At 35.4% G+C, this 17,011-nt stretch overlaps 2 protein-coding genes across 2 annotated transcripts; both read left to right on the plus strand.

Annotated features, from left to right (window-relative positions):
- Positions 1-2,404: 2,404 nt before the first annotated feature.
- LOC135151681 (uncharacterized) lies at positions 2,405-4,289 on the plus strand. Its single transcript, XM_064090733.1, has 5 exons — positions 2,405-2,548; positions 2,722-2,794; positions 3,487-3,611; positions 3,729-3,825; positions 4,012-4,289. The coding sequence occupies exons 1-5, from the start codon at positions 2,463-2,465 to the stop codon at positions 4,120-4,122; spliced, it is 492 nt and encodes a 163-aa protein (XP_063946803.1). The 5' UTR covers positions 2,405-2,462; the 3' UTR covers positions 4,123-4,289.
- Positions 4,290-7,205: 2,916 nt separating this feature from the next.
- LOC135151461 (uncharacterized) lies at positions 7,206-10,281 on the plus strand. Its single transcript, XM_064089915.1, has 3 exons — positions 7,206-7,743; positions 9,255-9,626; positions 9,707-10,281. The coding sequence occupies exons 1-3, from the start codon at positions 7,206-7,208 to the stop codon at positions 10,279-10,281; spliced, it is 1,485 nt and encodes a 494-aa protein (XP_063945985.1).
- Positions 10,282-17,011: the final 6,730 nt, after the last annotated feature.

The following is a 17,011-nucleotide window of genomic DNA, read 5'->3' on the forward strand; positions in this document are numbered from 1 at the left end:
CAGCACATCGTTTAATTATGACCTTGTATATATGGTGATGAATCTGTATACATGATTAATGTTTTGATGTTTGTAGATGAGAAGATGAGAGCTGCAGCCGATGAGTCATTGAAGCATTTGTTTGATGTCACTCACATTGATAACATGAAAGTTCTCAGGGCGCTGATTTATTCCAGGGAAGACACAAAATTTTCCTCCCAATCATTTGACATTGTTTCATTGCTTATGTGGTATGTCCAATCATCCAATTGTATGCTATTACAATGCATTTGAGAGTAGTAATTCAATCTCTGCATAATTTAAACCGGATAACTATTCTGGCTGGACCATCAGCTCTTGTAGTTCGAAGACTCACTTCTAATAGATTTTTAGTTGTCTAGTCTGTATAATGATATGTTCCTTTAGGACCTTTACAAGTTCTTGTTATTCATGCACAAGTAGATATTAGCTCCAGAGAATGTAGGTCTTATCTTATTACTTCGTGTCTTTTTACATATCTTTTCTGTAAAATTTTGTTACAAAATTTTTATCTCATTTCTCTTTTCAAAATAATTTTTTAAATGTTGTCACATACACACATAACTCAATTTAATTAAATACATTTGTTGACTTGTCTAATTTTTTTTTAAAAAAATTGAGTTGAGAGACAAGATAACTTTTCAACATTCCATCTGCATCTAAGTGAAATTATTATTTAATGGGCTAGTTTTTGTCTATTAAATAAATGTTTGGGCTTAATTGGAAATCAACTACCCGATGACAATTACAATTACAAAATATGAGATGCTAGAAAATGATGTAAGCACATGTGTCATCTTGGTGTCCATCAAAAGGATATACAAAATATCACAAATCATGCAGATACGATATCAATATCGTATCCTATTTATTGAAAAATATCGGTTAACAGATATACAATAAATAATATAAATAAATATATTGTCAATCCCCCCTTCCCGAATGTTCCTATGCTCCTATAAATAGGACTCGTCCCTCATTGTATTCCTCATCGATCTGTCTCTCATCTATCTCTCACAATATATACTCTATCTCTCACACCCTATACTTTTCATTCACAATTTTATTTTATTTCATCCTTTTAAGGTATAAATTTTTATCGTATTCATTATATATATATATATATATATATATATATATATATTGTTGAATTTTATGATAAAATATAAATTATTTTGATTTTAAAGGAAAGAGACTCTTGTTCTTTTCTTTTGCTGGTTTGTATGTTTGTGAAAGAATTTATGGTTTTTTTTCAATTTTTTGTATAAATAGAAAAACAATTTATCTTAATTAGAAATGGAATTTATTTGTGGATCACAAGATGATATTTATATAATTTATCATAATATTTTTCCCAATAATTTATTATTTGTGAATCACCTTGTATGTATAATAAATGAAAAATGATTTTTTATGAGTTTTTCCTCTTCGTTAGAAAATAATTATTTGCAATTTTTTCATCATGTATAAATGACAGATGTGAGTATACATGATTGCTTTTTATTATTGCTAAGACTTGTTACGTAGTTATTAATTTTTACAAAGATAATAATAGATATATGAATAAATAATCTTGTGTATATAATTTACAATTTTGTTATTAACAAATATTTGAAAGTCAATAATGGTTATAATTCTTTCAAATGTACCGACATTTAGTATTTAAAAAATTATTAAAAGAAAATTACCTATACAATATCTTAATATAAACAACTTATTTTTTCTATCTTAATTAATTAATTAATATAGTTTAGATGCTGGTGTAATTAAATATTGACTTATTTTATAAGATAGTATTTTTGAAATCATCAATAATATATTTATAAATATAATATTTTAAGAAATATCTAACAAACAGTATTTTTACTTTTTAATATATAATGTATAAAAAAAATTCTATTTTTCAAAATAATATATATCAATAACATATGAATATACGCGCCTATATATATATATATATTATACGATAATAAGAAGTGGATTTGTTTTAAAAGTAAGATACTTTTGTTATCAGTAGTATAATATTAAATAAATTATTTTGAGAAATTTTCCAACAAGTATAGTTTTACTTTTAATATACAAATATATAAAATATATATTATAAGATATCACAATCTTTTTAAAATAATATATAACATAAATACTATCTATTTCATCAAATATTACGGGTTCATAAATTCCAACGAAATCTGAAACTTCCTCCATATGAACAAAATCATAATTCTTTACTAGTCATTTTGTTCTTTCTTTTATACAAACTTATATATACACATATGTATATATAAAATGTATACTAACATAGTTACATAAATGACACACCATGTAACTAATGTCATCTTAATGTATCTACAGAAATGGAGCGAAACAACAACTCTGTGAAAGGACAGCAGGCTGGCCTAAGCGGAGTCGGCAAAATTGACCAGAACGGAGGTGGGAATAACCATATGGCTGCCGTTGCTGCTGATGGTGGCCGAAGCGGAATTGCTGCTACTGGTAGCAACAATGAGAAACAAATTGATGCATCAGAAGCGTAAGATTGATTGGTCGCTTACCAAACAAATGAAAGTCATGCATTATTTATATATTGTCATGTTTTGATCTCTACAAACCAGTTTTATTAACCTTAATCAAAATTTAGATTGATTATTTGTATTGACTATTCTTTTGACGATACTTTTTTTTTTTGTCTTTCAATTTAATTAGCTACTCTGAGCAGTTTGACCTTTCGGAAATAGATGAGCTTACTCAAGTCGAGGGTTGGGTGAACGATGATGAGGTGTTAAAATTTTCATATTTTTACGATTTTACCGAATTTTTCCTACCATGTGTACAATCTACCATGTGTCTTGATTTCTACTCTCTTTGTGCGTTACTTTTTAACACGTATATTGAGACTCCTACTATAAAGTAGAGTTTCATAATATTTTTTTAATTTTTTTTCCTCAATAAAAGTTTGGCTTTAAACTTTTATTAGAAAAAAATTAATTAAAAACAACGTTATGGATCAACTATACATTATAAGAGTCGCAAAATGCGTGCAAATAATAAACGTAAACAAAGATAACTTAGATCATCTCCAATGAGTTCTTTAAACAACCTCTTAGCTCTAAATTTATGGAGCAAGTCAAGAATTAGTGCTCTGATAGGCTCTTAAAAACTCTTTAAAAATTTAACGAGCATTTAATAATTCTTAAGTTTTTATCTATGAATATATTATAAAATCCCCTCCAATCTTCCCTCTCTCTTAGTTAACTTTTCTCTCTCACTTTTATAAAATAAATATAAAATGTGAATAAAGAGTTAAGTACAAAGAATAACATCGGAGTTCTCATCTTTTCCAATGTATTAACTCACTAAAGCCACATCTTATGTTATCGTTGAAGGAATGATTTAGGAGTTATGCTGCTTATTCTTTGTTTAGGTATTTGATACTTTGCATTTAATTAATTAACCTCTCAACTTTTTCAGGAGGAAACCGCTGCTATCCAAGCAGAAAATGTTGCTCTCCAAGCCCAAATAGCTGCTCTCCGAGCTGAAAACGACAGGCTTCGAGCTAAAAGACAGAAATTTCGAGATGAAATTTGGAGAGACAGGTGCAGACTGCCTTAAATCAAAATTTAGGCTAATTATTTTGTTTCCATATGTAATTTCTCTTGTTTCCATGATTAATTTCTCTTGACGATACTTTTTTCTTTTTAATTTGAATTTAGCTCCTTCAAGGACTTTGTGCAATTTGACCTGCTGGGAACAGATGTGCTTGATCAAGTCATGGGCCATTGGTTGAAGAATGAGAACACTAAACTGAAGGTATTAAAATTCTCACATCTTTATGACACTGCCGACTTTTTCCTACCAAGTGTACAATGTGTCTTGATTTGTATATATATGTAGTCTAGGTACTAATAAGATAACTTAGATAGTGTATAGTTATATATGTTGCTTCTTGTTTATGTAGTTGATACTTGCATTTAGCTAACCTCTTAACTTTTTCAGGAGACAAATGATGCACTCCGACGACAACTTCTAAATGATAATCAACCAAACTGTGCATGTGGATGCGAGGATGGGGGAGAAGACTCAGAGGATGACAATGGCGGCCATTAGGCTGATTGTTTGCTTTGTTATCTTTTGAACTATTGTTTGGGTTCAATGTTAGAATAAATTGATATGGGTCGTTTGATCTTGGTTTGGATTTTTCTATTTATGGATTGGTTTGAATTATGTCTGTGGATTGTTTATGTTATGGAATTTGTGTGTTGACTGTTGGTCAATTTGTTTTTATGGTTAATGTTTATGTATGTGTGTTGTTGATTAATATCACTTGTGCTGGATTGTTATTAGATAACGTAGAGATATGAGTTTCTTATTCATAGTCCCTCACTCACTGTGGGGTGCACATGTGTATTTAGACCTCTTTGTATGGCCTTTGCTGGATGATTGCTCTTGTTCATACTGCTGGTTGTTTAATCTCAAAATTAGTTGTTTAAGGCATTTGCAAAACCAATAAATGGTGCCATATTCATTTTCAACCCAAGGACAGAGCTGCTGTTTTTAAAGGTATGTGCATTATCTTGTAACATAGTACTTGAAGAGCTCGTGTCGTGTTTTAAAATCATGGTTTTCACATGAAATACTTTTATGCAGGTAATCCACACTAGTTTATGGGCGGGGCAGAAACTTCAGCTGTCATGGGAACTGTCCACACTTGCTCAGAGGCTCAAGCAGATCATGAGCATCTTAAGAGGAATTTAGATATCTGCTACGCCTACCTACACAAAGGTTTTTCATACATATAAGTCAACACATCGTTTAATTATGACCTTGTATATATGGTGATGAATGTGTATACATGATTAATGTTTTGATGTTTGTAGATGCGAAGATGAGAGCTGCAGCCTACGAGAGTCATTGAAGCATTTGTTTGATGCCACTAGTTGGATGCTCAGTTGGTGTGAGCACAAGATATCTTGCCGATAAATATCCTTCTGGCAGAGTTACTGTGAATACATGGAATTGATGCCCTTCAAGAAATTATATCGTATGAACTAGTTGATATTGGGGAAATCTGACAATAAGAGTTTATCCGTCTACTACAATTCTTAATATCATCCCTCTACTTGTTGAAAACGTTGGGCTGATCTTTACGAAGGGAGATTTGAAGGAAGTGAGTGAGGAGGTTGCTAATTAGTACAAGGTCGGAGCTCCTGCTCATGTTGGTTTGGTTGCTCCTGTCGATGTTGTTGTGCTCCCAGGGAAGACGGGCCTTGATCCCTCTCGGACATCCTTCTTCCAGGTCCTCAATATCCCAACTAAGATTAATAAGGGTACTATTGAGATTATCACTCCAGTCGAGCTTACAAGGATGCCTAGAAGAATATATTGGCAATTGCCCTCGAGACAGAGTACTTATTCCCACAGGCTGATAAAGTGAAGGAGTGCTTGCAGATCTTAGTAAGTTTGTAGTAGCTGCTGCTCCAGCTGCAACTGCTGATTCTGGTGCTGATCCTGCTGAAGAGAAAAAGGAAGAGCCTGCTAAAGAATCTGACTAATTTCTTTTTGCATGAATTGCTAAAATCAATTTTGATGTCTAGTTTTTTTTTATGCTGTTTTATTTCTGAGACTTCTGTTATGCTTCTAAAATGATTGTACTCTTATTGGTTTATGGATATTGCAGACTTTCTAAAGAAAATAATTTGTCATTAGCTTTAACTATGTATCTAAATAATCATTTTTATATGATGGAGATGAACCATTTTTGTTAGTATGATGTACATGTACGATTAATTTTTTTAATACTACCTGAGGATATTTAAGAAATTAATAATTTTTCTGATACTTTAAATAGCTGAAATTTGAATTATTTAGTAAGTAGTTACACAATAAGATAGTGTCTATTTCTAGCTAAAGCATACAATACATGGATAACTTTTTGAACAAGCCTCATATTCCAGATAATCAAACGGAAGAAAGATGATCTTAAACTGGTGACAGATGATCAAGAAATGTATAGACACAGGACCAACATCCAGATAATCGGGACCGCGCTCACCGCCACATTAACTTTTACGGTAGGATTTACAATGCCCGGAGGATACCATTAAAGCGGAGAACGGGAACAAGGATTGGCAGTTTTTAGAAAGACCGTTTTTATTGCATTTATGGTATCAGATGCTTTAGCTTTGGTGCTCTCAACTTGTTATTTATTTCTCTACTTCATTGCAGCAATGTATGATGATCCACGCCGAGTATCAAAACTCAATGCCACATCAACTGCGCTCAATATTATTTCTGTTATCGCAATGATGTTCTACATCATTGCTTATGACTATTTTAAGCGTCGCCTAAACAACCGATGTAACAGGTCCATACCTTTAGTGTCGCCTGCATATACTACGCCACTTGACCGACGCTAAAAGTATGTTTTGACCGACGCTATAGGCCGTTTCTGTACTGGTTAACATATGAGTCTTGTTGGTTTCTCAAAAAGAAGCAGCAAAATAAGCAGGGTGAAGAGTACCAATACATGCAAAGGGATGAAATTCTGCCGATATCTCATGACCTCTCTAATTGTTGGAACATTATATTGTGGGTTTTAGCTAGCGCTACATTGGCAAGTCATTTTGAGCTCCGATTTGAGTGGACCTTGCTTGCGAGAAGTTGGGCTAAGATTTTCATCCTATTCGACGCCGCCCTCATGTACATCCTCTCTCTAAGGTGTTGAGGGTCTCTGCTAGTAAACGGTGAAACTGATCAATATTCCATTTGCATTTTGCAGAAAAAAAAAACAAGAAGAATGTATCATTTGCTATACCGACATGGTAATATTGCTACTTTTCTTAGAAAAAAAGCAGAAGTAATTGTTAGAAGTTACGATACTAGCTTTTCTTTTCTACTTCTTTTCCAAATAATTTAATCATTTTTAACTTGCTTCCAACTTCTATTTCAATTTTTTACTTTAATTAAGAAGTACTTATTTTAAACTCACCCAAACCTCCCAAAACTATTTTGCACGTTACAATGCGACTACCGTATTAAGGGGATCTGATATTATTTTAGTAGCCCTGCCGTGTTGTCCACTTGAGTAGCAAACCTTCACAGACATGACTACATAAAGAAGTATCTCGAGTTAGCATAGCTGCCGCATTGTTTGCTTGCATTACGTTTCCCGAGTAGAATCATATATTGTTATGGATCTTGATACTTTGTATGCCGATGCCTTGGCTGGAGATGCCGAAGCCATAGCCGAATTAGAGAAGAAAGCTGATCACCTCAGCCAACACGATAGAACTATCCTTCACGTCGAATCCATGTATGGTCATCCAGAACGCGTGCGAAGCATTATGAAAATGTTTGAACATATTTTTTTTTTGGTCAAGCTGGATACGTTTAAACAAACTGCGCTTCACCTGGCCGCAGATCATGGACACACTGAAGTGGTCGAGCTCCTGATTGATGCAGCCAGAGCTTTGTCTTCTCCGCTTGGTGATGATGATATACATGATCCAGTTGAAGATTTTATTAGGCGAGCTGATGAGAAGATGAGCACTGCTTTGCACCTAGCAGTCAGCAATCATCACATGGGTATTGTTAAGCTGATAGTGGAGCCAGATCCGAGGGATAGACATATTCAAAACTGTAACTATGAAACTCCCATCTACATTGCAGCAAAACTGGGCTACACCCACATAGTCATTTACGACCGCCATTACCGACCGCACAAAATCGGTCGGTTATAAGGGGCGTGGGTCCCGCTCACCAACGTTCTTCAGCTGACATGGACGCCACGTCGCTAAAACCGACCGCCACATTTCCGACCGCCTATGGTCATTTCTGATCGCCTACACTGGTTTAAAATAATTGGTCAGCTTTTAACTTGTTGTCGGCTTGTGATTTGCTGAGTGGGGACGCGGTGGAGCCCTGCTTATTTCCGACCAACGACGGTCGGAAATGACCTGCTTCGTTTCCGACCGAATTAAAACCCGGGCGGTCGGTTTTGACTTCTTAGAAAAACAATAAATTCTATTCGACTAAGTAAACTATTAAAAAAAAACGAAGAACATTGTACATCCAGAAAACCGACCACATTCAAGATATTTCTGACCAAACTCATAATTTTAACACAGAAAACCGACCAGATGCAACACATTTCCGACCAAACTCATAATTTTAACAAAGAAAACTGACCAAATTTAACTTATTTCCGACCACATACTCAAGTGCAGAAAACCGACCATTTCGTTCTGTCATTTTCGACCAATTTAAAACCCTTGCGGTCGGTTTTGACCTGTGAGAAAAACAAAAAAAATTATTCAGCTAAGTAAACTATTAAAAAAAAATTAAAACATTGAAACTAGCTTTAGTTAGTTAATAAATTAATAAAAAATTATTCATCACTTAATATTTGATTTTTAAATTTATTTTATTTCCATAACAAAATATAAATACCAACTAACTAATTTCAAATTAATTATTCAAACAATAGAAAAAATGTAGAATATTTTTGCTATGGTCTAATTTAAGGTACTAATCATGATAGCAAAAGAAGAAAAATAAAAAAAAATTATAAAGATGATATTCTATTACGAATCATGCATTGCAGTGAATGTCAGAGTTCAGGGTTTGGATTTTATTAGAAATTATCCTAGGTTTTATACTTCCGAAATATCAATTTGCTTTTTAGGTGATCGAACCGTACGGATCGTAAATTAAGTACTCATCGTAGTTATATACCAAAAATCAAGTTAATAGGATTTTATTTTTTGAGATATTATAACGAAAATATTATGTTATTCATAAATATAGACGTAGGGTTATTTTTTTATAAAAAAATAAATTTGTTTTTTAGGCGATCCAACTGTACGGATCGTAAATTAAGTACTCGTCGTAGTTATATACCAAAAATCAAGTCAATAGTATTTTATTTATTGAGATATTACAACAAAAATATTAGGTTATAGTACTTAAATTTTTTAAAACAGATTCAAAAGCGCATATACATATTATTAAGTAAATCTTCGTGCTAATATACAATAAATTACATTTATTGCTACATTTATTAGGATGAGATTTTGTCTTTAAATCATAAAACAATAAATATAATTTTAGAATATTGAAATTCATATTTTACAGAAGTTATATTCTTTACAAATTAGGAAATGAATATAATTCATATACAATATATATATATAAATGATAGTTATAGATGTTTTAGTTTTAGTTTGTGTAATCATGTGCAGAAAAATATAAGCATCTGTCCACTGCCAAGGAACTTTGGAAAGCAGCCAAACGTTCAGCTTGTCATGAGGATGCACCATATAACAGCTTTGAAGCCTTGTTTTATATCACTGACCAGGATGGCCACAATGTCTTGCAACTGGCAGTGATGGGAAATAACAAGGATGCGGTGGAGCTGATACTGAAGGAAGATCCGGAATATCACCACAAGCGTTCAAATAAAAACAGTGATCTCAAGTCTTTAGCTTACATAGCGGCCGAAAAGAGGTATAAAGACATTGTCAAACTAGTCTGTGAAACTTATGAAGCCAGAAATGAAATTGGTCATTGGGGTCAGACCACTTTGCATGCTGCTATTATAGGGCGTGATGCAGGTATATATGCAATGTGCTTGAATACCTGTTGGATTATCAGGGACATAAGATATGCAATTCATCGTTGTTTTCTTTTTCAGACACTGCACTTGTTCTTTTACGCCGTAACCGCCATCTAGTAACATGGGAAGACCACAGAGGGTGGACACCACTTCATTACGCCGCTTATTACGGATTTGATGAAATAATCCTTGAGATGCTAGATAAGCAAGACGAGGTAGCAGGATACCAGTTTGTGCCCAGAGAAAACATACCTCCACCATTTTTTGTGGCAGTAGAACAAGGACATCTTTCTACGGTACAACTATATATGTTCAGCCATGTAATAGGGTCAAAATCGGTCAGCGCAGATGTTAATTTTAATGGTCAAAATATACTGCACTTTATGGCGTCTGGAAAAAACAAACAAATGATAAAGTATATATTGAGGTTCTGTGAAACTAGCTCCGTGGAAAATATCGATATATTGAATCAGAAAGACATCCATGGAAATACACCTCTTCATATACTAATTATCCGTGAGGGTTGTTATGTACCTGAATTCATTAAAAGTGTCAGCATTGATAAAAATGCAACAAACAATGATGGGTGGACTCCTGTAGACATGTTATATTTCAGTAAGAACGTCACCGACGACCAGGTACGTTATCACTAGTCAAATTTAGCAAATAATAGTAAAATTTTTATTTGAAGTTGATACTTTTCTCTTAAGTAACTGATATCACCATGGAGTATTTTTATATGCAAGTTAGTTAAGTATCTAATTATATCCTCCTGATTCATTATAGGTACGAATTAGAATAGAAATCGATAATATCCAAGCTAAACACAAGTGGAAATTTTGGCACAGAAGCATCAAATTACTGTTGGAAACGTGTATGGGCTTTATGAAAATACAACCAAAAACTTTATATAGTTTAAACACACAACTGTTTAATAGCAACTGGGTTTTGTTTTTAATACACACAAAGCTACAGCTTTTTTCTATTACAACACAAGGCTACAGCCTTTCTTTAAAAAAACTAGAGCTTCAGCTCTTACAATTTCTCTCTGCTGCTGGGTTTCTATTTTCACTCACTCGGTACCTTTTACAATACAAATAGAAGTCTTATTTATAGACTACAAATAGAAATAGATGCATCACTGCTTACATATGCTTATAATTAATATTAGCCTGTGACCAGCCCTATTTTGAGGAGCTACGCAGCAGTACATATACCAGGTTTCCTTGACTCTCATTTATCATAATTAATAACACATGCAGATTTCACATTGCCTTTGTCTTCCTTTCACACCCTCTTGCAGTAGTATTTTTCTAACAGCCTACCATCTTTCCTGGACTTACCATTTCATCACCAGCTGTAGCTATTTTGGTTTTCTGATTTTCACACATGCAGCGTACCTTAATTCAAGTATTTAAACCGTGTACATCTAATACTTGCATGCAATCTTGACTCCAGCCTTTGTGCCACCTTTACTAGCCTACCATATTTTAAGGATGGTTGCTCTTATTTTTCTTTTTCATGTCACTGCATTTATAAACCCAGCTGTAATAATTACTACTTGAGAGTTTGAATTCTAACACTCCCCCTCAAACTCGACTCTGCATTCCGAGCTTTGTTATCATTTTATTAAATACATCCGGCTTCAATGGTTTCGTGAAAATATCTGCTAGATTTTCTTCCGTCCTGCAGTGCACCAGTTCCACATTTTTGTCGTTCACCTGTTCTCGAAGAAAATGATATTTAATATTGATGTGCTTGCTTCGACTATGTGACACCGGATTTTTCGCAAGTGAAATAGCAGATTTATTATCCACGTAAATTGTAACTGGGTCTTCCTTTGCAAGATTTAACTCGCCCAAAATATAGCCTAGCCACATAGCCTGACATGCGCACGCTGCTGCTGCGATGTATTCTGCCTCACATGTTGAGAGAGCAACTGTCTGTTGCTTCTTTGATGACCATGAGAATATCGCCGAGCCAATATGAAAAGCATATCCCGATGTGCTTTTCCCGTCATCCAAATCTCCACCATAATCACTATCTGAGTAGCCAACTAATTTTGAATTTTGAGAATGAGTATAAAACAAGCCATAATTAAGTGTACCTTTAATATATCTCAAAATTCTTTTAGCCGCCATGAAATGATCTTGCTTCGGCTTCTCCATGTACCTACTAACCAATCCGACTGCATACATAATATCCGGACGAGTGAAAGTTAGGTACCTTAAACTTCCAACCAAACTCTTGAACAACGTCGGATTTACCGACTCCCTTGTTGAATCAATTCTGAGCTTTATGCTTGCTTCTGCTGGCGTGCTCACTGACTTACATTCCTCCATTCTGAACTTCTTCAAAATCTGCTCGGCATATTTTTTCTGACACATAAAAATTCCGTCTTTGCTTTGCTTCACCTCGACTCCAAGAAAGTATGACATTTGACCAATATCTGTCATCTCAAATTCATTAGTCATAACTTTCTTAAAATCATCAAACATACCAGGATTGTTTCCGGTAAATATCATGTCGTCCACGTATAAGCAAACGATCATAATATCTCCCCCTGAATTTGTTTTCGTGTAGAGTGCATGCTCATATGGACTCTTCACAAAACCATTTTTCTGGAAGTACTCATCAACCCTTGTGTTCCATGCTCTCGGTGCCTGTTTTAGACCGTACAATGCTTTCTTTAACCGGTAGACTTTATCTTCCTTGCCTTTCTGAACATATCCTGGAGGTTGCTCGATGTAGACTTCTTCTTCGAGATAACCATTTAAAAATGCTGACTTCACGTCCATCTGAAAAATCTTCCATTGATTCTGAGCGGCAATTGCTGTAAGAAGTCTGATGGTGTCAACTCGTGCAACTGGAGCAAACACCTCATCATAGTCAATCCCGTATCTTTGCTTGTAGCCTTTAGCCACCAACCTCGCCTTGTATTTTTCAACTTCTCCATCCTGATTTGTCTTTGTCTTATAGACCCATTTGACACCAATTGCTTTGTGCCCTTCTGGAAGATCTGTGAGCTCCCAAGTATCATTTTTCTTTATTGCACCAATTTCCTCATCCATGGCTTTGTTCCATTTGCTTTCTTCAGAAGCTTCCTCAAATGTAACTGGATCACATTCAGCCATTAAACAAAACAACGAATAATCAAAGGTTGTTTGTACCGGACTTGTAGCTTCGTAGATATCATCCAGACTCCGCATTTTTCTAGTTGCTCCCCCTGAACTTCTGCTTCCACTTGAATCAGATGGTGTTGATGCGGGAGTTTGTTGATTCGGACTTTGCGGAGGAGTTTGATCATCATCCTCGTCACCTTCTATATTGGGATCTTCATTGCCATCATCATCATCATCATTGAAAAATAACCCAGCAACTTTTCTTTCCTCCTCGCTCCATCTCCAGTAATCTGATTCATCGAACTCAACATCTCGAGAAATGATTAATTTCTTCGTCAGGGGATTATAGAGTCTGTACGCCTTGCTCCTCTTGTCATATCCGGTAAAGATGCACTTATCGCCTTTATCATCCAACTTCTTTCTTTTTTGTTCAGGAACATGGGCATATGCAATACACCCAAAAATTCTGAGATGTCCAACTGATGGTTTGCTACCACTCCATGCTTCATTTGGAGTTTTGTTTCTGACGCTTTTTGTTGGACAACGATTCAACAAATAAACGGCACATAAAACGGCTTCGGCCCAAAAGGTTCTCGGCAAGTGCTTTGCTTTCACCATGCTCCTTGCCATGTCAAGAATAGTGCGATTCTTTCTTTCTGCAACGCCATTTTGTTGAGGAGTATAGGCCGTTGTCAACTGATGATTGATTCCATGTGCTCTGCAAAAACTTCTGAACAGATTAGAAGTATACTCGCCTCCTCTGTCTGATCGGAGTACCTTCAAATAATGACCACTTTGCTTTTCTGCCAGTGCTTTGAACTCCTTGAATTTATCAAGAGCTTCCGACTTTTCTTTGATGATATACACCCAACTTTTCCTACTAAAATCATCAATAAATGTTAGGTAATATCTATTACCTCCAAGTGATGAGATATCAAATGGACCGGCAATATCTGTATGAACAATCTCCAATGGCCTCCTGGCTCTCCATGATTTTCCAACGGGAAAACTTTGTCGATGTTGCTTCCCCTTTACACACGCTTCACACAGATTTTCTGATTCGTTGATTTCTGGCAAGCCGTCCACCATCTTTGTCTTTGACAATAGTTTCAAACCAGAAAATCCAAGATGACCATATCTCAAGTGCCACAACCACGAGTCATTTTTAATGACCGACTTTAAGCACTTTTGCACCTTCGTTTGCATATCAAGCGTAAACAACGATTATTTGACATCTCCACATTTGCAATCAATTCCTGAGCTTTATTTTTGATAATGAGGGAATTGTCCTGCATCTGTATATTATATCCTTTCTCCACAAGTTGGCCAAGACTGATAATATTATTTTTCAAAGCAGGAATATAATAAACATCATTTATATATTTCTTTTCACCTTTCTTTGTCATGATTGTGACGGTACCTTTTCCTTTGACCGGAATCTTTGACGAGTCACCAAAAGTAACTTCCCCGCTGATGGTGTCGTCTATTTCCGTGAATAATTCCTTATGACCAGTCATGTGATTGCTGGCTCCCGAGTCAAGATACCATGTATTTTTCTTGCCTCCTTCATCTCCTTTGTAAGTGAGAAACATAGCAGAGCCAACATCTTTATCTTCTTTTGCTTCAGCAAAATGACTTCTTTCTTCCACCTTTGGGGCTCTACACTCATAACTGAAATGACCATATTTATTACAATTATAGCACTGATATTGAGACTTATCTCTTCGTTGAAATCCGCCTCGTCCTCGGCCTCTAAAATTTTGACCACGACCAGATGGCTGATAGCCTTCAGAATTCTGGCCTCTATTATAGGACTGCCTTCCTCGTCCTCGTCCACCACGGTAGCCACCTCTAAAGCCACCTCTGCCACGTGCAGAACTGCTACTGCTGTCACCAATGGACACCTTACTTTGCAACGCCTTTTCCAAATGGCTTGCATCATCATACTGGTTCATTCGCTGCTCGTGGGCTTGAAGAGAACCTACGAGCTCATCAATAGAAATTGTGGACAAGTCTTTTGACTCCTCGATGGATGTCACAACATAATCAAATTTTCTTGTTAATGAACGGAGCAACTTTTCCATGACTCGAACATCATCGAGACTTTCTCCATTTCTTTTCATCTCATTTGTCACCGTTTTCAAACGCGTAACAAATTCACCAATATTTTCGGAACTCTTCATTTTTAAATTTTCGAACTCCCCACGTAGAACTTGGAGCCGCACCTTTTTTACTTTCTCGACACCCTGGAATGATTTCTGCAGAATCTCCCACGCGTCTTTCGCCGTTTTTGCATTGAAATTTTTTCAAAGGTTGATTCATCAACTCCTTGAATAATTGTATATAACGCCCTTTGGTCTTTTTCTTGGAATCTTTTAACGCCGTTTTCTCCGCTTCAGAAAGAACGGCTTCATCCTCGGGCTTGTCATACCCACTTTCGACAATATCCCAATTATCGTATGAACCGAGTAACACCTTCATTTGGATACTCCAGTTCCCGTAATTTGTTGCCGTCAACATTGGGATTTGTGGTTGCGCCATCATATTTGACATTTTTTCTTCTCCGAAATAACCTGGCTCTGATGCCACTTGTTGGAAACGTGTATGGGCTTTATGAAAATACAACCAAAAACTTTATATAGTTTAAACACACAACTGTTTAATAGCAACTGGGTTTTGTTTTTAATACACACAAAGCTACAGCTTTTTTCTATTACAACACAAGGCTACAGCCTTTCTTTAAAAAAACTAGAGCTTCAGCTCTTACAATTTCTCTCTGCTGCTGGGTTTCTATTTTCACTCACTCGGTACCTTTTACAATACAAATAGAAGTCTTATTTATAGACTACAAATAGAAATAGATGCATCACTGCTTACATATGCTTATAATTAATATTAGCCTGTGACCAGCCCTATTTGAGGAGCTACGCAGCAGTACATATACCAGGTTTCCTTGACTCTCATTTATCATAATTAATAACACATGCAGATTTCACATTGCCTTTGTCTTCCTTTCACACCTCTTGCAGTAGTATTTTTCTAACAGCCTACCATCTTTCCTGGACTTACCATTTCATCACCAGCTGTAGCTATTTTGGTTTTCTGATTTTCACACATGCAGCGTACCTTAATTCAAGTATTTAAACCGGGTACATCTAATACTTGCATGCAATCTTGACTCCAGCCTTTGTGCCACCTTTACTAGCCTACCATATTTTAAGGATGGTTTGCTCTTATTTTTCTTTTTCATGTCACTGCATTTATAAACCCAGCTGTAATAATTACTACTTGAGAGTTTGAATTCTAACAATTACATAACCCGAGTCCAGTGCCCTTTGGAATCAGGTTCGGAAAGGAACCTGAATTTATAAAAGCTAAGAGATTACTGATTGAAGGAGAGATTAAAAGGAAGAAAGATGAGTTTTAAACTGGTGAAAGATGATCTTGAAAGGTATAGGCAAAGAACCACACACAGATCATAGTTACCGCGCGCTTATACCTACGGTAACCTTTACCGTCGGATTTACTTTGCCAGGAGGTTACCATGAGAGTGGAGAACCCGATCAAGGTTTGGTACTTCTTTCTAGGAAAAACTGCTTTTAAGGCATCCATGATCTCAGATGCTTTAGCTCTAATGTTGTCGACTTGTTCTTTATTTTTCTACTATGTATGATGATCCACTCCAAGTGTCAAAACTGAATGCTGCATCAACTGTCCTCATTATTGTTTCCGTCATTGGAATGATGTTGACATTTATCACTGGAACATATGTTGTATTGTTCCACTCACCAGCCTTGGCGATTACCGTGTGCCTAATCTGTTGCGTTTTCTTCATTCTCGTCATTGTTCAGTCGATCAAGATGATTTATGATCGTAGACTAACAAAGATTCTATAGTTTGAGTTTCTTTTTTATTATTTCCAACTTCTATTGAATTTCAGTTTCTCGTTTACTATATTTTCGTGGCATTGTAAGAAATAGATCAGTTTAATGATTTCTGTGTGGACAGAAGATGTGTTCATCGAATGGATCTCTACTCTTCGAACTGCTTATTTTTCTGCTTCTTTTTGACGAAACATATCCTGTAATTTCGTACAATCAGACAAGATGAATCTTCCTCATCCACTTTACCTGATTGTTTCAATCTATAATGAAGTTTAACCAACCTAATTAAGCTTAAAAGGCATAAACACCTCTGGTTAATTCATTGCTTAACACTTTTATATGGTCATACAATGATGTTTAGGTTGAGGTTAATGGAT

Source organism: Daucus carota, chromosome 3 (genome assembly GCF_001625215.2).
Source record: "Daucus carota subsp. sativus chromosome 3, DH1 v3.0, whole genome shotgun sequence".
Classification (NCBI taxonomy): domain Eukaryota; kingdom Viridiplantae; phylum Streptophyta; class Magnoliopsida; order Apiales; family Apiaceae; genus Daucus; species Daucus carota.